General features: G+C 44.4%; 1 protein-coding gene across 2 annotated transcripts in view; it reads right to left on the minus strand.

The window, feature by feature from the left end:
- mms19 (MMS19 homolog, cytosolic iron-sulfur assembly component) overlaps positions 1 to 24,878 on the minus strand; it is a 55,236-nt gene that overhangs the window by 15,090 nt on the left and 15,268 nt on the right. For both annotated transcript variants that reach the window (XM_055647067.1, XM_055647066.1), the window contains exons 5-21: positions 23,329 to 23,403; positions 22,536 to 22,605; positions 21,678 to 21,806; positions 20,526 to 20,587; positions 19,017 to 19,103; positions 18,274 to 18,348; positions 17,640 to 17,717; positions 16,065 to 16,203; positions 15,797 to 15,951; positions 13,667 to 13,745; positions 10,308 to 10,433; positions 9,730 to 9,811; positions 8,880 to 8,977; positions 8,366 to 8,524; positions 5,882 to 6,037; positions 3,184 to 3,295; positions 1,491 to 1,593 (exon numbers count right to left, since the gene is read on the minus strand). In XM_055647067.1, coding sequence (XP_055503042.1) covers positions 1,491 to 1,593; positions 3,184 to 3,295; positions 5,882 to 6,037; positions 8,366 to 8,524; positions 8,880 to 8,977; positions 9,730 to 9,811; positions 10,308 to 10,433; positions 13,667 to 13,745; positions 15,797 to 15,951; positions 16,065 to 16,203; positions 17,640 to 17,717; positions 18,274 to 18,348; positions 19,017 to 19,103; positions 20,526 to 20,587; positions 21,678 to 21,806; positions 22,536 to 22,605; positions 23,329 to 23,403 — 1,785 coding nt within the window. The remainder of the gene's footprint in view (positions 1 to 1,490; positions 1,594 to 3,183; positions 3,296 to 5,881; positions 6,038 to 8,365; positions 8,525 to 8,879; positions 8,978 to 9,729; positions 9,812 to 10,307; positions 10,434 to 13,666; positions 13,746 to 15,796; positions 15,952 to 16,064; positions 16,204 to 17,639; positions 17,718 to 18,273; positions 18,349 to 19,016; positions 19,104 to 20,525; positions 20,588 to 21,677; positions 21,807 to 22,535; positions 22,606 to 23,328; positions 23,404 to 24,878) is intronic.

A 24,878-nucleotide genomic window follows, 5' to 3' on the forward strand; every position in this document is an offset into this window, starting at 1 on the left:
ACATATCAAACACATCCAATGATCAAATTAAAAACAGGGTTTCCCTGGAACCATCTCATCAGGACACCGTGCATTGATGGAGAGGACACAGTGACACCAAGTTCAGAGACTTTGTTACAGGCTACAAAGTCTATCTCAAAGTCGGCACACTGGCGCAGCAGTGGAGTTGCTGCCTTACAGCGCCAGAGATTCTGGTTCAATCTTGATCTCGGGTGCTGGCTGTACGGGGTTTGTACGTTCTCCCTGCAACCACATGGGTTTCCTCCGGGTGCTCCAGATTTCTCCCACATTTCAAAGACGTACAGGTTTGTAGGCCAATTGGTTCTGTAAATTATCTTTAGTTTAGTTTATTATCACATGTACCGAGGTACAAATAAAATCTTTTATTGTGTGCTAACCAGTCAGTGGAAAGACTATACATGATTACAATCAAGCCACCCATGGTACTACATACAAGTGTAGTGTATAGGATAGTGCTAGTGTATGGGGTAAATTGTTGGTCCGCACAGACTCGGGGCCGAAGGGCCCATTTCGACACTAAGTTAACAGGCTAAATTCTATACTGTTTTTGAGGTGTCGGGCTCACTGGCAAATGGAATGATCAGGAATTGCCCAAATTTAGAGTTTTTTAAGCCTCATCCCTACAACAAATGGTCTCTCCTTGTGTGCTAGATTCCAGAATCTGCAGTCACTCGTGTCGCCTCCCAAAACACTGCCCTCCATTTTGAGGGCCGAGAACAGCTTATTGAAAGGGACAGATTGAATCCAACATCAGCTAAGTGTTTTACATGCAGTACTCAGAAACACCTCAGAGTGGTGCTGCAAACCAGATAATAACAATTCACAGAGAATAGAGCAATATGTTCACAATCGGAATAGTGGCGCAGCGGTAGTGCTGCTGCCTTACAGTGCCAGAGACCCAGGTTCAATATGATTACAGATTCAGTCTGTACAGAGTTTGCACATGCTCCCTATGAGCGCATGGGTTTTTTCCGGGTGCTCCAGTTGACTCCCACACTCCAAAGACATATATGTTTGTAGATGAATTGGCTTCGGTAAAAATTGTAAATTGCCCCGAGTGTGTAGGAGTGTTGATGTGTACTGGGAGACCAGGCGCAGGCTAGGTGGGCCGAAGGGCCTGTTTTCCTTCTGCATCTCTAAATAAATTAACAATAACAAGCTATACGGAGAGTCTGAGCAGGCTAGGACTTTATTCCCTGGAGCGCAGGAGAATTAGGGGTGATTTTATAGAATGCACAGACTATTTTATTCACAGTAGTGGGAATCAAGAACCAGAGGACATATGTTTTAGTTGAGGGGGAAAGATTTAACAGGAACCTGAGCTGCAGCTATTATTTTTACACAAATGGTGGTGGATGTATAGAACAAACATCCGGAGGAGGTATTTGAGATAGATGCTACCGCAACATTTAAGAAACATTTAGACAGCTACATGATCCCAGGTAATTAACACAAAAAGAGGTACTCACATGAAAAGGGTGGAACTTTCCACTGAGGTTATTTTCAGGCAAGAAGGAGTCATTCCCGTCAAGAAACAAGGCAACGACCTGCGAGATTGTTCTCGAAACCAGCCTAAGGAGAGACCAAGCAAGAAAGAAAGCACTGGGGTAAGTCGTCAAAAATAATAATAATACAACTGAATGGTAGGATGTTCAAAAACAAATTTGTACGAGCGGCTATGGTTTTCTTTAAAAAGATTCACTACTGGAACACTAGCATCATTGGAAAGGTTGGTATTTATTTCCCAGTTCTGGTCACCCAAGGTAATGGTTGGTGAAATATCTTGACCCGATGTGTAGGCAGATGAGATTACATTGGTAAGTTTGGCACAGGTAATGTGGGCTGAAAGGCCGATCCCTGTGCTATGTCCAATTTTAGCAGTCTACTATAGTGTAGTCGCTCACCATGACATTTCAGAGAAAGACCAAGTGCTGGAGTAACTCAGCGGGCCAAGCAGCATCCCTGGATAACATGGTTTAGTTTATTATTGTCACCTGTACCGAGGGACAGCGAAAAGCTTTTTGTTGCATGCTCTCCAGTCAGTGAAGAGACTATAAATGATTACAATCAAGCTGTCCACAGTGTGTAGATATAGGATAAAGGGTATAACGTTTAGTGCAAGATAAAATCCAGAAAAGTCTGATTAAAGATAGTTCACAGGTCTCCAATGAGGTAGATGGGAGATCAGGACTTCTCTCTAGTTGGTAAGAGAATCGTTCCGTTGCCTGGGAAGAAACTGTCCTTGAATCTGTAGGTGTGCGTTTTCACATTTCTGGACCTCTTGCTTGATGGGAGAGGGGTGATGAGGGAGTGACCAGGGTGAAACTGGTCCTTTATTATGCAGTGCTGCTGCCCGACCTGCTGAGCTACTCCAGCACTTTGTCATTCTGTGGGCTAGAGTTTGGGGAACATGTTGCTGATGGGGCAACACCCAGCTCCTGATAAGAAAGAGAGATCAGAGAGAAGTCGTAGCTTCTGTAAAATGGAGAAACAGGAAGCGAAGAACAATTGGTCTGCCTGAGGGAAGGAACGGTTTCAAAGTCCAGTTTCAACATTGACGCTTGTACTTTCGGCAAAAAAACAAAACATTTGTACAAAGACTGCAAACAAGCGGTACCATTCTCCCAGTGCAATAGGGAGTGCAAATGTTTTTCACTGTGTGCATTGCACCAAATCTGGAAAGCCAATGCTAGCGCTCTCTGGTATAGATTCCGCCCAGGTGACTGTGGGGCTCTATTCCTATCAATACTTCACGTCGGAAATACGACTTCAGAGTTTCAATGTGCCATTCGATGCCTGCAGCCCGCAAATCCATTCCACTGGTTTCCCCAAACGCCCGTAAGTGGGCTGAACACAAGCCAAGTGTTCGAAGCCTGGGGAAGATCTGTACAGGTGGTAGAGTCAGCTTTCTGGTAGGAATATTAAATCGCAGAGAGCGCATGGCAGTGGGAGGGAAGGGGAATGGGTGGAACATAGCTGCACTTGATCCTGTTCCATTTTGTTCTGTACAGTTCTCTACAGTAGATATCAAGCCAATGACATTCAGGTGCAAAGGAAATTGCAAAGGAAAAGAAAGGAAGGGGAAGTTAGGAGGGATGGGAAGTTAGGCAACTGTTTGGATTTCCTTGCATTTAGCTGGGTGTAGAAATAGTGAGCACTTACTCTGTTTGTCTGTGACTGTAGGCAGTACTGATCACAGTCCCCAGTGCTGCAATGACCTTTTCTTCACACAAGACCCCCAGTGGGACTTCAGAACCACATCCTACAGCAGAGGCTTCAGAAACAAAATAAAGAACAATCACATGTAGAACATGGAGCAGCATCGGAACAGGGGCTACAATATCTGTGCCAATTCTGATGCCAAGTTAAAGTAATCTCTGCCTGAACGATCTATATCCCTCCATTCCCTACACATCCATGTGCCCATCCATGTGCCCATCCAAAAGCCTCAAACACCACTATTGTATCTGTCTCCACCACCACGTCTGACAACACGTTCTGGGCGCCCACCACTAAAACAACTGGCCCTGCACATCTTTGAACTTTTTCCCCCTTTGACCGTAAACCTATGCCCTCCCATCTTTGATACCTCCACCCCAAATCGTTGAAGGTTCCCAACCCAAAACGTCACCTGTCCATTCCCTCCACGATGTTGCATGACCCCGCTGGGATCCTCCAGCACTTTGGGTTTTTTAGCTCAGTAATGTGGCAGCTGCAGTTTCTTGTGTCTCCTGGCTTCAGTCTTGTCCCACCAAAGCCATATTTTGGAAAAGGGAAATCTGAAGTGCAGTGCATTTCATCACCAAAAATAAGAATGACAGAAGTGGACAGGAGCCACTGCCAGGATTATGTGTGCTCACTATTAACATTCCCACAGTTAATTGGTTATTACAGAATAATAAATGCTGAGGAAGTGTACTCTGGGATGAAGGCCAGATTCAGACACATCAATGAGACATTCATTGAATTGGATGGGAGTCATGTTATTGATCAGTCTGTGCTTCAGAATAAACTTAAGATTTAAACCACCTCCTCTATATACAGAAGATGTGACTAAGTATATAAATTACCAGAGTTACAAATCTACAGCTTTGTGGGAAAGCAAATGACTGCGGATCCTATCATTTTGAAAGAACAAGATAATTCAAACACTCAGCAGGTCTCGCAGCATCAGAGGAGAAAGAAAAATTTAACTTTTCAGGTCAGTGACTTCCCATTATTAGCAGAAAAAGTTCTGGATACATTTTTAGTTCATATGAAAGGGCAATGAGCTGAAACGTTAGTTAACTCAGTTGATCGCCACAGATACAACACAAACTGCTGGAGTAACTCAGCGGGTCAGGTAGCATCTGCCACCTGACCCACCGAATTATTCCAAATGGACCTTATGTTCTTTTACATTGAAATAAAGGCAGGCGAGGTGCCAAATGGCCTACCCCTGATCCTATGTCCCCATGACAGTCTACAGTCACAGGTTGGATTCCTAGCCTCCTACCTTCAACACAAAAAAAAACAAAAACAGCTGGAATTCATAAGTTAGAGCAGAATTAGGTTATTCGTCCCATCAAGTTTACTCCGCCATTCAATCGTGGCTGATCTATATTTCCCTATCAACCCCATTCTCCTGCCTTCTCCCCATTACCCTAAACATCCCTGGAATAAACAAGGTTGTTTCAGTAAAGAGCAAACCTAATATGTGCAGAAGGAACAAGGGGGTTAATTTGAGTGTGTGCACAATAGACTTGTTCAATGACCCCAAACAAATTAACTTTCTCGATGGATCAATAACAGCTTTGAAAGAATACTGAATAAATAAATAATTGAAAAGAAAACATTTGAGAGAGAACAAGGAGAATGACTCTTGTCAGAAAGCCAGAACACTGATTAGCCTCCTCCTGTTTAATGGAAATTAGAAACCTGCGGCAGACACAAGGAACTCCAGATGCTGGACTCTAGAGCATCAGCACAGACATGGGGTTTTGACCCGAGACATTAAACATCACTCAGCCTCCACTGATGTTGTTGGACCCGCTGAGTTCCTCCAGCAGTTTGTTTTTTATGTTGCAGAAACAGATAGCATATTTAATTGGAGCTTTAGTATTTAGAGTCCGAGTCTGACATCGTGGAAGCAGGCCCTTCGGCCCCAAGAGCTAGACAGAGCTCTTAAAGATAGCGGAGTCAAGGGATATGGGGAGAAGACAGGAACGGGGTACTGATTGTGGATGATCAGCCATGATCATATTGAATGGCGGTGCTGGCTCGAAGGTCCGAATGGCCTACTCCTGCACCTATTGTCTATAACACTATGCTGACCAAAATGCCCGATCCAAGCTAGTTCCATTTGTCCGCATTTGGTCCATATCCTTATATCCATATCCAAATCATTTCTTACCTATGTACCTGTCCAAATATTTTGTAAATGTTATAAAATATAATTAAAATAAACTGCAGGTGTTGGTTTATACCTAAAATAACAAAATGCTGGAGTACCTCAGCGGGTCAGATAGAATCTCTGGGGAAAATGGAGAGGTGGCGTTTCGGGTCAAGACCCTTCTTCTGAACGTCACCAATCCATGTTCTCCAGAGATAAGATCCGACCCACTGGACTCCTCCAGCATTTCGGTAATAAACGCTATTTTAAATGTTATGTTACCTGCCTCAACTACTACTGTAGCTCATTTAATTTGTTATAATAACGGATGATGAAAGGAACAATTACATCCGCAAAGTTAAACAGTGCAACAATCTGCGGCAAAAACTCCAAGTCAAGTTAAACAGTTCTCTCTTGTGTCGAGAGGGCTGTTAAGCAAGATACTTCCCACTGCTGATGTGTGCGTGTGTGGCTGGTGATGAGACTTGCCTTGGATCGATGCCTGGACCGCCAGCCCCAGCAGGCAGGGAACGACCATTTGGTGGAAGTACTGGCTGCTGTCACCGGCATCCTTGCACTGCTCCACCACCAGCTGCAGGCTCTGGCACGTCAGGATGGCGACGTCTCCCTTGGAGTCGGCACTCTCTGCAAAAGAGGAGGCCAGCATTAAGCATCCCGGGGCAGGACCCTTCTTCAGAATATGCTTATAAGAATTTCATTGACCTATCTGGGACACATGACAATTAACTCTCTGGACTCTTGTTTGCCCTGCTTTGCCTTCTTGTTCTTCCTGGAACAGTCCTCTTCGGCTGACAATGTCTGTGCCTATCCAAACTTCTGATTCCGAAAAAGGACACTTTTTGTCCTTTGTGTCCTTGTGCAAGTTAAGCCCATCTGCCCTCACAAGGTCTTTATTCCTCTATTGCCCGTCTCAATGCCTGTTAAATTTATAGTATATGCTTCCACCACCTATAGTATATGCTTCCACCACCGCAGCATGTCCAGGCATCTACCACTCCAAAAACACTTGTCTCAAATTTCCTTTAAACTTTCACCCTCTCACCTGGAAGCTATACCCTCCAAATTTGACATCTTCACCCTGGAAAAAGGTTCCGACTGCCTGACATATCAAAGCCTCAAACAATCCAAATTTGTCTAACCTCTTCTTGGAGCTAACATCCTCTAACCCAGGCAGAATCTTGACAAGTCAATGCCATCTCCAAAGCCTCCACATCCTTCTTGCAATACAGTAACCAGAACTCTACGCTACACACCCAACCCAAGTCTTATACAGCTGCAACATTACTTCCCAACGTTTGTACTCAACACCATGAACAATGAAACCAAGCTTCTTTACCACTAGATTGACTTGTGTTGCCACTTGCTGAGATCTATGAATATGCACCCCATTATCCACTGCATTACCTTCACTAATCAACGACTGGGAAGTGGTTTTGCAAGCCTCTCCATGGCACACAGAAAATTCTGCCTGCTTTGTTAACAGCTCCTATGATTGTTATTCAAAGAGAGAATAACTAGAGGTTTTCATTTAGTTCAGAGATACAGCATGGAAACAGGCCCTTCGGTCCACTAAGTCCAAGCCAATCACTGATCACTAACCTACTGACTCCCATAGCTATGTTGACTACACTTCTTCCCACCCTGCCTCCTATAAAGACTCTATCCCCTACTTCAAATTCCCCCATCTATGCCGCATCTGCACTCAGGATGAGGTGTTCAATACCAGGGCAACAGAGATGTCCTCATTCTTTAGGAAACAGGGATTCCTCTCTTCCATTATAAATAAGGCTCTCACTAGGGTCTCCTCGATATCTCGCAGCTCCGTTCTTACTCCCCCTCCCCTCCATTCGTAACAAGGACAGAGTCCCCTCTTGTCCTCACCTTCCAACCCATCAGCCGTCGCATACAGCATATAATCCTCCAAAATTTTCGCCACTTCCAACGGGATCCCACTACTGGTCATATCTTCCCATTTCCACCCTGTCTGCTTTCCGTAGAGACCGTTCCCTCCGGAACTCCCTGGTCAACTCGTCCCTTCCCACCCAAACCACCCCCTCCCCAGGTACTTTCCCCTGCAACCGCAGGAGATGCAACACCTGTCCCTTTACCTCCATCCAAAGGATCGAAACAGTCTTTCCAGGTGAGGTAGAGGTTCACTTGCGCCTCCTCCAACCTCATCTATTGTATCCGCTGTTCCAGGTGTCAACTTCTCTACATTGGCAGGACTAAGCGCAGGCTCGGCGATCGTTTCACTGAACACCTCCACTCAGTCCGTCTTAACCTACCAGATCTCCCGGTGGCTCAGCACTTCAACTCCCCCTCCCATTCCCAATCTGACATTTCAGTCCTGGGCCTCCTCCATTGTCAGAGTGAGGTCCAGTGCAAATTGGAGGAACAGCACTTCATATTTCACTTGGGTAGTTTACACCCCAGCGGTATGAACATTGACTTCTCTAACTTCATCTAGCCCTTGCTTTCTCTCTCCATCCCCTCCCCCCTTCCCATTTCTCCCACTAGTTTTACTGTCTGCCTACATTCTATCTTTGTCCAGTCTTCTCCCCTGACATCAGCCTGAAGAAGGGTCTCGACCTGAAACGTCACGCATTCCTTCTCTCCCGAGATGCTGCCCGACCCGCTGAGTTACTCCAGCATTTTGTGCCAATCATTGACTGACGTCTATCTTATCCAACTTTCTCATCTTTACACAATTTACAGAGGCCAATTGACCTTTAAACCCGCACGTGTTTGGGATGTGGGATAAAACCAGAGGAAACCAAACCAGAGGAAAACTGTGCAAACTCCACCCAGACAGTACGAGCGGTCAGGATTGAATCCGGTTCCCTGTCGCTGAGGTAGCGACTCTACCAGCTGTGGCACTGTGCCACTTTGAACAAAGTTTTCAAACTTCCAACAACCCCTCCGATCACTTGGAACTTGTTCCATCACACTCACCTTTCTGTAAATCGGTCAGATGCTTCAACAGGACCGGGACGGTTTTCTGCACGACGCTGGGATGGGTGGAGATGGCTGCCAGAGCCCGCACACTGCGCTGGTGCATAACGTGCCTGGTCAGTGCAGGTTGCTCCACGTCGTCCTTCATTTCCATGGGCTCTGTAATGTCAACGCACCAGTCACTTGTTGCACAGTCAACACGCGGGTCACTCGCCTGCACCGTCACACACGTTCACGCAGAGAGCAGCAGAGGTCAAGATTGAATCCGGGTCTCTGGCACTGCAAGCTAGCAGCTCTCCCATTGCACAGCTATACAGGCAAAATGGACCAAATGGCCTCCCATTGTACAACATGATCCAATCAACTAGATTGTGCTTGTTGGATCGTGCTTGGTCTATGAATGGTCTTTTAGCACTACATAGCTTTGTATAGCTTAGTGGGATGTATGCAATGCTAAATGTGTACTGTAAAATATTAAATACAGTAAAATATTAAATACAGCAGTGAGATATACCAGTGCTCAGCTCTCTTGTCAATGCTGGAACCATTTTGCTGATGAAGGCAGAGGGATGAATTGCAGATATGGACGCAGAGGCTTCCAACGCTGCAGCACTGAGGAGAGAAAGGTTAAACAAAGTCAGCATTTTTTAAAGCACCTTCAAAGTGTCCCAAGGCACGACACAGAGGCGTGATCAAATATTTTCACCAACGTAAAGTGAAATTGAGACGCACAATCAACAGCAAATATTCAGCCACGAATAGCAAGGATGGCACCAAGGTTTTATTGCCAGAGTCTGGAGCAGAGTCTCGACCAGATATATCAACAATTCCTTCCCCCTCCCCTGATGCTGCTTGACCCACTAAGTTCCTGCAGCAGTCAATATATAGCGCAATCCTGTCTTCAGTAAAAATTAATGTCATTATACTGCAGCAGCCACAGTACAGGTCTAATCTACTTAAACTCTCCAGTCCCAAGGCGAGTGGTTTAGGTTTATTATTGTACTGTGTGGAGGAAAAGCATTTTTTTGCAGGCAATTTTTACAAAGCATTGTTTTGCATGCAAGAATGTCATTGTTCCACCTCGGGACACATGACAATAAAACACTCTTGACTCTTGCGTGCTATTCAATCAAATCAGATAATACGATGCCCAAATACAATCAAGTCAAAGTTAACTACAATAGATAGAGCAAAGGGAAAAATACAGAGTGCACAATATATTTTTCAGCATTGTAGCGCAACAGTACCAGAGTCAGAGTCTAAAGTCTGTACTGAGATAGACGAAAATCGGATTATACTCAAGGTTATAACAAGAACCTTATAGCTGTGCTGACTGAGATCGAATAACAACCAAATACACTCACCAAACCTGTGGGTCGTTCTCCTGAAGGATCAGTCTGTTCAAGTGATCTACGCTTAGCTCAATGTCGGAGGGCGACAGCAAACCTAGGGCATGGGAGAAATTTGAAGTCACACACCTAGAGCCAGATTTGGTCACACAACAAAAGCAAGATACAAGAGAGCTATTCACAGGTGGCTCAAGCTCATGCGATTTAAAGTCAAAGTCATACAGCACGGAAACAGGCCCATCGGACCAACTTGTCCATGCTGACTAAGATGCTCCATCCATAAGAGTCCCATTTGCCCGTGTTTAGTCCATATCCCGCTAAACCTTGCCTATCCATGCAGCTGTCCAAATGACTTTTGTTGTTATATTACCTGCGTCCTTTGGCAACTTGTTCCAAATGCTCATCACCCTCCGTGTGCAAAACGTGCCCCTCGGGTTCTGATTAAATCTTGCCACCTCTCACCTCATGTCCTCCTGTTTTTGATTCTCCTACCCTGGGTTAATAATTCCGTGCACTCACCCAAGTAATTTGATAAAGTTCTATCACAAATATAAAGGGAAAAGTAAAGTATAGTAAAGTATAAGGATCTGAACCTTGCTGGGATCCCAGGACTGCCAAAGTGCTGGTGCCCACAGTCTGTAATTGGGCACTGGAGTCGGTCAGTGCAGAGAAGACCAGGCCACAGAGTTGATCCTTAAAGGCACAGAGAGAATTCTCATCTGCAAGGAGGGAAAATGAAACAAAAACAGAATTAGATAAAAAGTCCGCGTTAACCAATGATCACCCCATACGCTAGCCCTATGTTATCCTAGTTTCACATCCTACACACAAGGGATAATTTGCAGAAGTCAATTAACCTACAAAACCTGCATGGCTTTGGAATGTGGGAGGAAACCAGAACACCTGGAGAAAATCCACGTAGCCCCAGGAAAAACGTGCAAACTCCGTACAGACAGCAGCCATAGTCAATATCGAACCCAGGTCTCTGGCATTGTAAGGTAGCAACTCTACCGCCCCTGCTTTTTTAAGATCTTTGTCCTATAAACTGGTTAAGCCGTTCAAGTGCCCTAATTTGATTTGTTTGCTTTTCTTTTTTTTTACAGTTTAGTAATCTTTCTACAATGTAAAAAAGTCTAAACATTTGAAAATCTAGTTATTAAACTTTAGAGATGCCAGTAAGCCGTAGTGTCGCAGATTAAAGTCAATGGTTTAGCCAAGGAGGATTGTGTAAACAATGACTGAACAAAATAAAAACCCAAAGCCAGTTGCTTTTCACGCTATTAAAATCTTAGTACAAAATGAAAAAGAACAGTCGTCAGGATTACAACATTTTTTTTTATACAGCTTGATCTCCCACAGGATAAGCTCATAGGGACAGTATCGGTGCTGTTTCATTTGATTATAGCATGCAAACAAAGGGAACAACTATGCTCTGTGAAGATTATTCCCAAAGGACTTTACCACAGCTGCCTCCATTATAGCACACAACTACTCAATGTACAGTACTCCGCAAAGATTTCTATGGGAAAATAAACAATATTCTTTGAGTTATGGGAGAGGAACAAATACAGAGTTCAGGGCTTGGTTTGCTCTTGTTTATTCCATGACCTTTAGTCTCCGTCCACAGCTGACTCACAGTGATGTTGGTGGAGAGCTGGAAAAATACTCAACAGTCAAGCAAACATTGCAAGAGAAAATAGACACAAAATGCTGGAGTAACTCAGCGGATCAAGAGAAAAGGAATAGGTGACATTTCGGCTTGAGACCCTTCTTCAGAACAAGAGTTAGGGGAGTGGAAAACAAGAGGCATGAAAAGGTTTTGAACAAATCAGAGCCGACACCGACAACAAAGGAAAAGTGGTGCCCTCAATGGTCCATTGTTGGTTGTGGAAGTGTTGATAACGAAGTGATATATGGATGATGAGAACAGTGGAACCAGCAGGACGTCTAGGGTTGGGGAACAGCGCAGAGAAGGGGAATGCAGGGGTTACTTGAAATTGGAGAAATCAATATTCATACGGCTGGGTATGTATGATGTCAGCAAGATGTAAAAGAGTTAGTTGCTGACTTAAGAAAGCCGGGCATGAACAGAACCCTGTCCTCGTTGAAGGAGATGCCTTATGGATGATCGACAGCTTGAAGTTCCTGAGCATCTATAATCTCTCGTGCGCACACGCACACAATCTGAAGGAGGATCCAGGCCAGAAACGTCACCTGCCCACGTTCTCCAGAGATGCTGCCTGACCCACTGAGTTACTCCAGCACTGTGTCTTTTTATAAACTAGCATTTGCAGCTCACTGTGCCTCCGTATGAACTTCGACAGACTGTCTATGGTTGCACAAAGGACTTTGGTTTTTTTTGCACTAGTGTTTGTTATAAATTTATGATTTTTTTTAAATGCATCTGTGTTTACTGCACTTACAGACCTGTTAAGCTGCAGTAACGATACGATAGAACTATTTATTTATCCTAGGAGGGAATTTGATCTGCCAACAGTCATAAAACACAAGATACATGAAATTAAAGTGATGAGTGGAAAGGATTGGGAATGTGCAAAGATTTTGGGAGGGGGGGGGGGAAGAAAGGAGAGTCAGTCTACCCCACAACAGAAGGGGGAGTTGTTGTACAGTTTGATAGCCACAGGGAAGAAGGATCTCCTGTGACGTTCTTTCCTGCATCTTGGTGGAACCAGTCTGTTGCTGAAGATACTCGTCAGGATGACCAGTGAGTCAAGGAGGGGGTGAGCTGTATTGTCCAGGATGCTCCACAGTTTGAGGAGCATCCTCCCCTCCAAGACCCCCTCCCATGAATCCAACTCTGCCCCCCAGGACGGAGCCAGCTTTCCTGATGAGTTTGTTAATCCTGTTGGTGTCTGCAACCTTCGCCCTGCTGCCCAGCACACGGTAGCGAAGAAGATGGCGTTGGCTACCACCGATTGGTAGAACATCTACAGCATCTTACTGCAGACGTTGAAGGAACGGCACCTTCTTAAAAAATACAGGCGGCTCCGTCACTTCTTGTACAGGGCCTCAGCGTTCCTGGACCAGTCCAGGTAAACTCCAAAGTATGTATACTCCTTGGTAAACTGTACATCCACACCATTGATGGAGACAGGGAACACGGGTATTCTTCTCCTCCTAAAGTCCGCCACTAACTCCTTAGTCTTGTCAGTGTTGAGCTGCAGGTGATTCAGCCCACACCACTCTACAAAGTCGTTGACTACACCTCTGTATTCAGCTTCCCTCCCCTCACTGATGCAGCCCACAATTGCAGAGTCATCAGAGAACTTCTGCCGGTGGCAGGAGACCGAGTTATATCCGAGGTGTAGATGGTGAACAAGAAAGGAGAGAGGACCGGCCCCTGTGGGGCCCCCGTGTTACTCACTACCATGTCCGAGGCACAGTTCTGTGGCCTGACATACTGTGGTTATCCAATCAGGTAGTTGGTGATCCAGGACACCAATGGAACATCCACCTGCGTCTTCGTCAGTTTGCTCCCTTGCAGTGCAGGCTTGTGTTAAAAACACGGGAGAAGTCAAAAAACACATGACTCTCACAGTGCTTCCCGGATTATCCAGGTGGGCATAGGAACGATGGAGCAGGTGCATGATGGCGTACTCAAAGATGATGCCATCTTTATTTGAAAAGCTGTGGTCAGTAGGTTCTGTTTCACTCCTTACAGTACAATTTCATTGCTCTGTTGCCAGTGCATACGACAGCTACACATTCTAGATCACAATAGTACTGTTGATAATGCTTCTCCCTATATGTGATGCTAGAATGACCCCTCTTCCTACTTATTCTATTAACACTCACATTCCTGGAAACAGGTGGTGTGACCAAGCAAGGTATCAGTGAAAAATGCATCACCACCCTGTCCCCCCCCCAATTTCCACAATGATACAGGCACTGACACAGATGTGAAAATCCAGACTGGAAAAACAACACACACCTTCCTCATCTCTGCTCCAATTGTCAGCAAGTTTAATAAAAATCTTCAGAATTCCCAAGATCGTCCAACGTTGGCTACTCTGCAAAAGAAAAATAACATTGCACCATTAGTTTCATTAACTGCCATCCAGCAGAATTAGGCCATTCGGCTCATTGCGTCTACCCATCATTCAATCATGGCTGATGTATCTTTCTCTCTCTCAACTCCATTTTCCTGCCCTCTTCCCCATAACCGTTAACAGCCTTACTGATCAAGAATCTGTCAATCTCTGCTTTAAAAATAGCCAATGACTTGGCCTCCACTTGCCGTCTGCAGCAATGAATTCCACAGATTCACCATCTTCTGACTAAAGAAATTCCTCTTCATCTCCTTTCTAAAGATAGTCTGAGGCGTTAATCATAGCAAAAGGATTTGAGTATAGGAGCAGTTGTACAGGGTCTTGGTGAGACTACACCTGGAGTATTGCGTACAGTTTTGGTCTCCTAATCTGAGAAAAGACATTCTTGCCATAGAGGGAGTACAGAGAAGGTTCACCAGACTGATTCCTGGGATGTCAGGACTTTCATACGAAGAAAGACTGGATAGACTCGGCTTGTACTCGCTAGAATAGGCCCATTACCGAACCACTCGATGTTTTTCCTTACTGCATGAAATTTGAATAGCTTTTATGCATCTCTCTGACAGCAAGGATAGCATGGATAGGATAGAGCAGGAGCTGCTGAAGGTGTCGCTTGGGGCACTAGTACTCACCTGCTTTTCTTTGCAGTGCTACAAAACCCTCAACATCCACCAAAAAAAAGGACAGCATATCTGAATGCATAAGCCTTCAGAAGCTGTGATCTATGAAACGATAGTGGAGACTAATTGCACTTTCAAAACCTCATGAAAACGTCAGGATGACAGATTGTCCATAAGACTTAGGAACAGAATGGGGCCATTTGGCCCATTGAGTCTGCTCCAGCATCGATCATGGTTCCCTCTATTGTTCTGATCTATTGTTCCCTCTCAACCCCATGCTGCTTTGTCACTGTAATCTTTGACACTCTTACTGATCTGATATGTATAGGTGGTAAGATCAGCCCTTATTCTCTGATCTCCAAAGAATATAGGTCTAACTACCTGCTTATGATAGTAGAATTCTCTCAGCCCAGGAGGTAGCTTTATGAATCTATTTTGGACTGCCTCCAATGCCAGTACCTCCATTCTTAAAGGGATCAAAACTGTGCACAGTACCCTGTAAATTGTAACTTCCCCATTTCTAAACTCCAACCCTCTTGCAAAAGGTTGGAGGTTGAGGGAAGACTTGATAGAAGTATTTAAAATTATGAGGCACAGATAGGATAGATGGTCAGAAACTTTATCCCAGGGTGGAAATGTTTAACACCAGAGGGCTTATAAGGTGAGAGGAACAAAGTTTAATGGAGATGTGCAGGGAAAGTATTTATTTTTTAATATACAGAGTGGTTGGGGCCTGGAAAGCATTACCAGGGGTGGTGGTAGAGGCAGTTGTATCAGTAGAGTTCAAGGGGCTTTTAGATAGGCATGTGGAAGGGCAAAGAAGAGAGGAATATGGATCATGTGTAGGCAGATGAGATCAGTGTGAGATATGCTATTTGCCTTCCATACCACTTGGTGTACCTACCTGTAGACCTGATGGAGTCAGGCAGGAGAACGTTTCAATCCATCAACACTTCACTCATCTGCACCCTTTCTTCTTTAAAGTATGAGCCTGCCTTTGAATTGCTTTTACCAAAGTGCATAACCACTTTCTTGCGTTAAATTATTGATTATAGACTCCATCCGGTGTTTCTTGCCAACACTGTAGGTAGGACAGTGGCGCAACTTGTAGAGCTGCTGACTCACAGCGCCAGAGAACCAGGCTTGATCCTGACCTGAACACACTGTGTGGAATTTGTATGTTCTCCCTGTGACCACACAGGTTCCTCCGGTTTCCTCCCACATCCCAAAGACGTACAGGTTTGTTGGTTAGCTGACCTTCTGTAAACTGCCCCTAGTGTAGGGAATGGATGCGAAGGTGGGATGACATGGAACTCGTGACTGGGTGAGTAAGGAGTCGGTTGTCCCGTTTCCATGCTGTACCTCCAAGCTGAACAATTGTTCTCACTTTACCTGTTTATGTTTGTTGAATTGCTCCAAGAGCAGAGGGAAGATGCAGCTGGTAATCTTGCACCATGCCCTGTAGGAAGCACTCGCCGCTGCTTGAAGAAGTTTGGCACTTGGCCAAACAAGTTTCATGTCCGGTTCACACAAGTGATGCTCGCAGTCTGAGAGAAGATAGAAAGGGGACAGATTTCAAGATACTACATTACTGTACAGGATCAATGAATGAATGAAAGGCATTGCTCTGGTCATTTAGCACAGTGTCTTCTGCACACACCTTGTAGAACATTACTAAGGAAAGTATCCAGGCTATCCTCTGCATCTGAATCAATCACAGACTTGGACAGGGAGGTCGCGATTGCCTGGAGAGCAGCTAGACCTTCAGTCTCGACTTTTTCAACTGCTGTCTGAAAGACCTAGACAGAAGAAAATTAGTACGTAAACACAAGGAACTGCAGATGCTGATATACAACAAACAAATGGCACACAGTGCTGGAGTAACTCAATGGGTCAGTCAGTATCTCTGGAGAACATTTTGGGTCTGGACCCTTCTGTATACAAAGGATCCCAACCTTATCAAGAAGGGCTTTCTGAAGAAGGGTCCCGACGCAAAACGTCAGCTGTCCATGTTCTCCACAGATGCTGCCTGACTCGCTGAATTATTCCAAAACTTTGTGCCTTAAAATGAATACTTGGTATAAAGCTCACGATGGTTCACTGCAAGTGAAACATCACATGCACCAACCAGTAAACTGGCTAGACAGCATGGAAATGAGGGTGCAGTAGGTCACCCAATTAATTTGAACGCTCTCCGTAAAAGGAAATTGCCCATCACAACTGATGCCCAGAAACCTATAGCCAGGGGTTGACGCAAAGTACTGGAGTAACCTCTAGAGAAATCGAGTAAGTGATGTTTCGGGTTAGAACCCATCTTCAGACCGACTTCAAATTACAAGAGAATATTCTAAACCAGTCTTGCTTGTAAGACAGCCCTGTACATGATATTTCCAACAAAATAATCGCCAAGTTATTGCTGCCAGGTTAATTCAGTCACTGCCTTATTAAGTCCCTGTCTGTGCTTTTGCTCCATGTCGAGCTTCCCAGATCCCCTCTTCATCCAACACTTTTTGCTACCACTTGCTGCGCCTTTTTCCGTGTTGTCGTATTTCCCTGAAGATGATCTACATTTGTGGCACTGTAATAGTGAGGTAAACAACCCAATCTTTTAAATTTCTATTTCCAAATGGATTTATCAGTAATGTTCTGGTATTAATGACATCCAGTTTTGGTCTTGCTCACAACTAAAAATATAGTCTTTGGCGTCTAACTTTTTAAACAATTTAGTTCTTAGTTTTAGAGAAACAGTGTGGAAACAAGCCCTTCAGCCCAAGCAGTCCAGGCAGACGAACATGCATCCTGCACACTAGTTCCAATCCACACACTAGGGACAATTTACAGAAGTCAATTAACCTACAAACCGGCACGGTTTTGGAATGTGGGAGTAAACCGGAACACCTGGAGAAAACCCACTCGTCACAGGGAGAATGTACAAACTCCATACAGACAGCACCCATAGTCAGGATCGAACTTGTAAGGCACTGTAAGGCAGCAACTCTACCGCTGCGCTACTGTTCAGCTTCACAATCCAAAGTCCTCAGGCAACAAGCCCAGTTTAGGGACAAGGCATATGTACAGTGCATCTCCCCACCCCTCAACAACTGACAAAAGTTCCAACCTCTGCTTTAATCTCACGAGAGGGGCTTGGATCTCAGTCTCCGATTATGACAAACTGTGCTGAAGCTGGTATCCAGGCCACAAGCAGATGCTGCAAGATATTCCTCCTTTCTCTTACCTCTCTGCGTATGGAATGCCAAAGAGCTGGTAGGAATTCTTTCAGATCTTTTGTCCTGTAGTCTTTGCAGCATGCCATCTGAAGGACAAAGAACATAGAGAGAATTTACTTTACTGATGCTGAGGATGCTATGGTCACAAGCATGATGTTTATTGGCCCTCCCTTGGTCTTCTGGTGGTTGTGAGCTTCACCTGGACCATGGGTGTGCTGAATGTTTGGCCCAGCAACAATGATGGAACAGCAGTTGTAAGAATGGTGCACAAGGCTTACAAACAGTAGTCCAATGTACCAGTGCCACTTTTCTTTTAGATGGCTCGGGAGGCACTGCCGGGGAAGTGCTTTGGGATGTGGGAGGAATCCGCAGTACCAGGAGGAATGCCATCAGGTCACAGGGAGAGCATGCAAACTCCAGGCAACACCCGAGGTCAGGATTAAATGCAGGTCTCTGGAGCTGTGAGGCAGCGACTCGATCAGATGTGCCACTGTTTAGTTGCAGCGATCTGCATTTACCCATTTAGAATAATGGATTTAAAGTAACAAACCTGGCAAGTGACTTCACCAAAGCTGAGCAGTGGATGTGTAATGCCACTCCAGATCCACATGCAAAATGCTAACAACCAAGCTCCTCACTTACCAGAGTTTGAAGGGAATCCACCTTTGCGTTCTGAACATCTGAATCCAGCTTCTCCACCAGAAGTGGCAATAGGAACTGTGTGCCAAGAACAGAAACAAATCAACAGAAAATGCATAAAGGTACAAAACTAAATTGACAAGTAAACTCAAGGCCTGGTGTTGGGAGCTGGTGAGGGTATTTCATTCAAAGCTGAAGCGGAAAATAGTTTGGACTATTGCGGAATCAAAGTGGGTTGATGCTAAGTGTGATCTTATAAGTGGCCTTATTTTAAAATGTAGTCATATGCAGGATTGTTGAAAATAGCACCAATTCTTGTCAATCCCAAATTATCATTGAACGGAATGGAGTTCGGAGTGATACAAAATTCAAAAGGGGACCTTAAGAGCTTCATTTCTTATGGTTATTCAAGATTTTTTTAGTGCGGGCTTCTGTCTTCAACATCCTTTCAGGCAGCACGCTTAAACTGTTGTAGACCACCAGTTGAAGAGGCATGTTGTGGTTTTGGTACTCCCGAGATAATTACTTGGCCTTCTCAGAAGACTATTAAGGTGCAAGCACCCTGTGTAGTGTTTTATATCTGGGCCAGATCAGTTAGAAAACATGTTATTTTCTGGACAGTGGTAAACCAAATGAAGTTTTCCATCAACAATAATAAGTTAAAGAAGAAGTTGAAGAGCTTGCATTTAGGTCATTGCAGCAGAAGTGATGGATGAAAGCTAAGATATGAGATTTCTAAGAGATACCTCTGCAAACCGAGGTGTCGCAGTAAGAACAGATCTCAGGCTCAGCACCAGATCATCTTGAGATATTCCGTGTGGGTCAGTCGAAGGCTACAAACAAGAAAACAGTGTGGTCAGTTTTTAAAAATATCAATGCACAATGAAATCCAGTTCAACTTAATTGGTTTGTCCTATACACCCAATTGCGCTAGTGCTTTTTTCCAGCTGGTACCGCAAGCTGCACTTGAGCATATGACAATAAACTAGAGAGACACTCTCATGTGAATTATTAATTCACTCTTCCCCCACCTTTACGAGTCATTCCGTTTTATTGCTATTGTTTTGATCAAAATTTAAAACTCTTGCTTTAATTTTAAATTATTAAAGACATTCTTCTCCCCTCTCCAACACAAAGCTAAAATGTGCCATCCCCAAGTCTTAATATGGTCCAAGGCTCGAACTCCCCAGTATTGTCTCCCCTTCACCCAAAATTTAATACTTGACCAAAGATACTAGCTCCTCGAGTATCTTTGTACTTGACCTTGCTATCAATTACTATCATATAAAAAGTCAGTTTTCTTATTGTCACCACTGCATAAGCGTTATATCTATATTACTAAAAGTCTGATCTTGACCGCTTTTGGTCTACTGTGCTGCGATTTTCAAGAGAACACCGTCACCTACGGCCGTCACTTTTGGCCACCTCGATCAGAGCCCACGTCTGCCTTCCTGGCCCAGAGTATTTTTCCCATCAATGAAAAATCAGAGAGAAATTAATGTTTTTCAAAAATTCACCATTCTCTCTGCTGCCCCTGCTGGAGGTAGGGGGAGGGACTATACAACCAGGAAGTGGTGTGCCTCAATCAGTCTCTGCAATATGGAGGTCACTCTGAGCTCTGAATGACACTGAACAAATGTCTACACAGCTGTGAGTACCCTTAATGTGGTTTGAAAATGAAAATATGGTTAGTTTGAAGTAAAAATGCACTGCCTGCAAATGGTTGTTTGGGGGTTTGGGTTGAAGTAAAAAGGCACTCTCTCTCTCTCCCCTCCACTTTCTCCCCACGTCTCTCCCCCCTCCCCCCCCTCTCGCCCCCCCTCCTCCTCCTTCTGCCCCTCCTCTCTCCTCCCTCCCCTCCTCCTCCCCTCTCTTTCTCCCTCCTTCCCCCCTTCTCCCCCCTCCCCCCCCCATCCCCCCCCCCCTCTCCCCCCCCCTCCCCCCTCCCCCCCCCCCCCCCTATTTTTTCCCCCCCCCCTCCTCCTCTCCCCCCCTCCCCTCCTCCCCCTACCCCACCATCCCTCCCTCCACGCACCCCTCCACCTCCCCTCCCCCTCACCCCCCTCTCCCCCTCACCTCACCCCCTCAGCAGCACCCTCCCTCTCTCTCCCCCCCTCCCCCTCTCCCCCTCCCCCCCCCAAATCTAAATTTATTGTCCTTTAACAAGATGATTTTGTCAAAACAATGGTGATAGAATTTGCTACTTTTCTCAACATTCATTCAAATGGTAACTTAATAACAAAAAAAAAACTCACCGGTGTGAAATCAACTGGAAAATAGCATGAAGTGATTTCAAAGAGTTCCTCCACAAAGGACCCTGAAAACAATAAGACAGCAATAGAAGATTCCTATTTAATTCACCTTTCAGTGGCCGCTTGCAAGGGCAGCAGAGACTGCACTTTCCTGAAGGACAAGTTTTGCACAGAGGGTGGCACGTAAATGGAACAAGCTACCAGAGGAAGTGGTAAAGTGGTAACAAACACGACATTTAATATAGACACCCAAATTGGTACATGGATAGGTTATGAACTGATATGGGCTGTGCGTGGGCAAGTGGGGTTAGGCCGGTTTGGCACCTTGGCCGAATTGGACTGAAGGGCCTATTTCCAGGCTATACAGCTCAAAGTCTATTTTGTTTATTAATCAGGGGCAGGGATCCTCTGATTGGTCTTTTGGCTGATACCAGCATTCAAGGTACATAAAATCAATGGCAGCAACCTCTAACTGGAACAACTGAGATCATCCATCATGGATCCTGTGAGCTCTCCTCTACATGACTTAGTCCGAGGCTATGATGCATGCTTATCAAATTTGAATACAAGAGGTTAACAGTGATTAAATGAGGAAGATGGGGGCAGGGGGAGACGTACAAGGGGGGGGGGGGGGGGGGGGGGGGGGGGGGGGGGGAGAGGGCAGAGTTAAAACGCGTCCCATCTTTCTCACTCAGGCAACTTAAGCTCCAAAACAGCAAATGTTATTATCTTCCATGCACCAGACTAAATTGTGGTGGGTGCCAAATTTCCAGTGAAGAATAATGATCAGCAGATGTACCATGATCTCTGATGTCATGAGGAAAAAAAACATCTTTACATTCCCATTGACTGTTCGAAGTAATCATTTGTGTGACACAGTCCATCCTCACTAGCAACTGCTATGTTGATTCGTCTTACCAACATACAACTTTAATCAGCTGCATGCATAGCTAAATGCAAAAAGACAACTACAACAGTTCTTAAACTAGAGGCATGACCAAGGAGAAACACCTCCCAAGGTATTCCAGTAGAGTGCCAGGCTGTGTCAATGGTGGCAAAAATCTGAAATTATTTGCTTTTGAACTGCACATCAATTGCATTGTACAGTGCAAGTAAAAGTATGATTTATCCAGACCCGTACACACATATACGTACCAAGGTCGTAATCATTTACGATGAGGTCTCTGGAGATCTGAAAGGCCATTAGTAAATTCCTTGGGTCCTTCTCTCCATCCATCGCTTGAATAAAACCAAATGTGAAATCCGCTCCCAGACCCTTCAGCTCTGTGCCCAGAAGAGCAAACAGTGCAAAAATTAGTGTTACATTGTACAGTAATTCAGAAGAAATACAGCTCACTATTGATTTCTGAGGAAACAAAATGCAAAATGGGAGTATGCAAAGAAAGTGTCACGGTGACTCGGCAGAAATTTTCAGTATGGGTTTGGAAAAAAATAATACACACCATCACTTAAGTTCCCAAAGTCGTGGGGGTTTGTAGGTTAATTAGCCTCTGAAAACTGCCCCCAGTGTGTAGAGTGGACGAGAAAGTGGGATAACATCGAACTGATGATCAATGATTCGCGTGGACTCAGTGGACCATGTTGCCATGCTGTATCTCTAAACAACACTATATCTAATAAAAATGAACTGCAGATGCTGGTTTATATCAAAGATGGACACAAAGTGCCTCAGTCTGAAAAAAGGTCCTGACCTGAAACATCACCTATCCATGTTTTCCGGAGATGCTGCCTGACTACTGTGTTACTGCAGATGTTTGTGGATTTTACTTAGATTGTCATCCTTATAAATAACCCAATCAGTGTACTGTGAAGCAACTTTTTTTACATAGGGCTGAGCGATAGATGCCAAATCACCTAAAGAGGTTTGCTACTGTTAGAGAAAATAGTGACAGATCACTTTGTGGCCATTTCTACCTTTCAGGCTGCTTTCTATAAACTACAATTGTCCTTGGAAAAAAAATGTCAGATGTAATCAGAATGAAAAACGTTTACCTTGCTCTCTGTTGTCCATGAAATTGGTGATTATGCTGTATACTGAATGCCTGTCAGACTGTAATAGTGACTAAAGGAGGAAAGAAAAGCTCACGTTAAAGAGACAACACTCGTCTTTAATGTTTCCATTGTGTACCAGACTCCTGACTTAACTCCGTAACAAAGACCATCAAGGAAGGACATCCTTGCTATTGAGGCAGTGCAGCGTAGGTTCACGAGGTTAATCCGTGGGATGGCGGGACTGTCATATGAGGAAAGATTGGAAAGACTGGGCTTGTATTCACTGGAATTTAAAAGGATGAGAGGGAATCTTATAGAAACGTATACAATTATAAAAGGACTGGACAACCTAGATGCAAGAAAAATGGTCCCAATGTTGAGGGAGTCCTGAACCAGTGTATAAAGTGGAGGCCATTTACAACTGAGATGAGAAAAAATATTCACTATATGTGAATTTGTGGAATTCTCTGCCACAGATGGCAGTGGAGGCCAATTCACTGGATGAATTTAAAAGTGGGTTAGATAGAGCTCATGGGGCTAGTGGATGCTGCCTGATCTGCTGAGTTTGCGTCGCTTTATGACATTTGACAGAATCATTGTGGTCCTGGTTTATAAATAATAGTCAGTGTGCAGATATAATCTGCATTCTAGAAATTAACCTCCACCCAAAGTCTATATTCAGGACAAACCATAAGTGGGGGTTTTGGTCAGAAGGTGGTCTGAAGGAAACCTTCACCAATTTATCTGGGCTTTCTCTCAGAGGTGTTTGGATTTTGGATTTTCTGACACTCACCTGAACATGCAGCTCCTGGAACAATGCTTTCAAAACCATCACAGCCAACCCTTCTGGCATCACAGAACTCATACTCTAAGGATAGAGAGAAAATGAAGTTATTCAAGGTACCAAGAGTGGGCAGAAGACAAGTCAAACCACATCGTTCTCCAGGGATCTCAATTATGTAGTTATTGTTCGTGAAACATGAGGGCCCATTGTGTCATACCAAAACAAAAAGCTCACACCAACAACTAATTGAATAAATGCATTAGGATACAGAGCAAAGTGGCTCTTTTACTACATTATTGATCCCAAAGGCAGACAACAGATTTGGAATGGAGTTAAACACAAAACGGCAGTTTGAAAATTTATATCAAGATAACTACAGATATGTGGAATTAAAAGGCACCAATGGTCATAAAGTTATCAAAATAACGTTTAAAAACTATTCTACTCAATTCACCAGAGGGGTGGGGTAAGAAGTCATGGTGGAGCATTATATATGGCAGGGCCCGTAACTCGAAATCATCCGGCCCACAGACGTTTTTTTTCCCGCAAGCATCCTGCCCACATTGGTGTTTTTTTTTGCTCAGCATGCCGCGGAACCGTTCCGACCAACAGACAGAGAGGGGCGAGTCTGTAATGGCCATCTCGCAAACAGCCTGTCGTGGCCCTTCTCTGTTTTAGTTGTTTTGAGTGTGTTAAGGTTATGTTTTGGTGTTTCTTCGTATGTTTTATGTGGGGGGGGGGGGGGCGGGACTTTTTCTTGTTGTGTTGCAATCCGTCCTGATGCCAGAGTTTCGATCATCCCGACGAGAGGATCAGTACATCGGGCTGTCGTCACAGTGAGGAATGTTGATTCCACTGTATGTTAATGTTAAATTGCATTGGTTATTGTTAAATCGTTGTTTTTGCAATGTTAATTCCACTGTAGTCGATGCTTATATTAAATTGTGTTAAACGGTTGTGTTAGATTAAATAGTTGCTTTTGCACAATAAACACAAAGTTGATCTTAAGATTCTTGAGGGTCGTTTCAATACCAGTGTCTCAAACTAACTCCTATGTTCAGTAGACATAATATTTCTTAAATATATAACTATGTCATTAGTTTATTAACCATGTTCATTAACCAGGGCGATAGATGTGGCCCTCCAACCGCTCACAGACCCAGGGCCCGGCCCCTAGGCAGAACCGGGTTGCCGACCCCTGATGTATAGGATGCTCATCAATCTTAGCAGTGATGAAGGACATGGAAAAGTTTTAGGTTTATTATTTGCATGCATACCAAGGTACACTGAAAAGCTTTTGTTTGCGTGCTATCCGATCAATCAGATATACTATATACAAATACAATCAAGCAAACACGAAGAGTGAGACGATTGGATCTGATGATAGTAGATACCCCTCAGCACACAGTCACCATGCTCAGATGCTATCTTGCAATGGAGCGAAACAGGGTTAGTTGGTTTCTAATCCCCACACAGGATGGGAATATACTCAGAAATTCTGCTTCTAATTACTAGAAAAAAATGACCCATAACCAGAATCGTCACCCATCCATTTTCTC

This window comes from Leucoraja erinacea, chromosome 15 (assembly GCF_028641065.1).
Source record: "Leucoraja erinacea ecotype New England chromosome 15, Leri_hhj_1, whole genome shotgun sequence".
In the NCBI taxonomy this organism is placed as follows: domain Eukaryota; kingdom Metazoa; phylum Chordata; class Chondrichthyes; order Rajiformes; family Rajidae; genus Leucoraja; species Leucoraja erinaceus.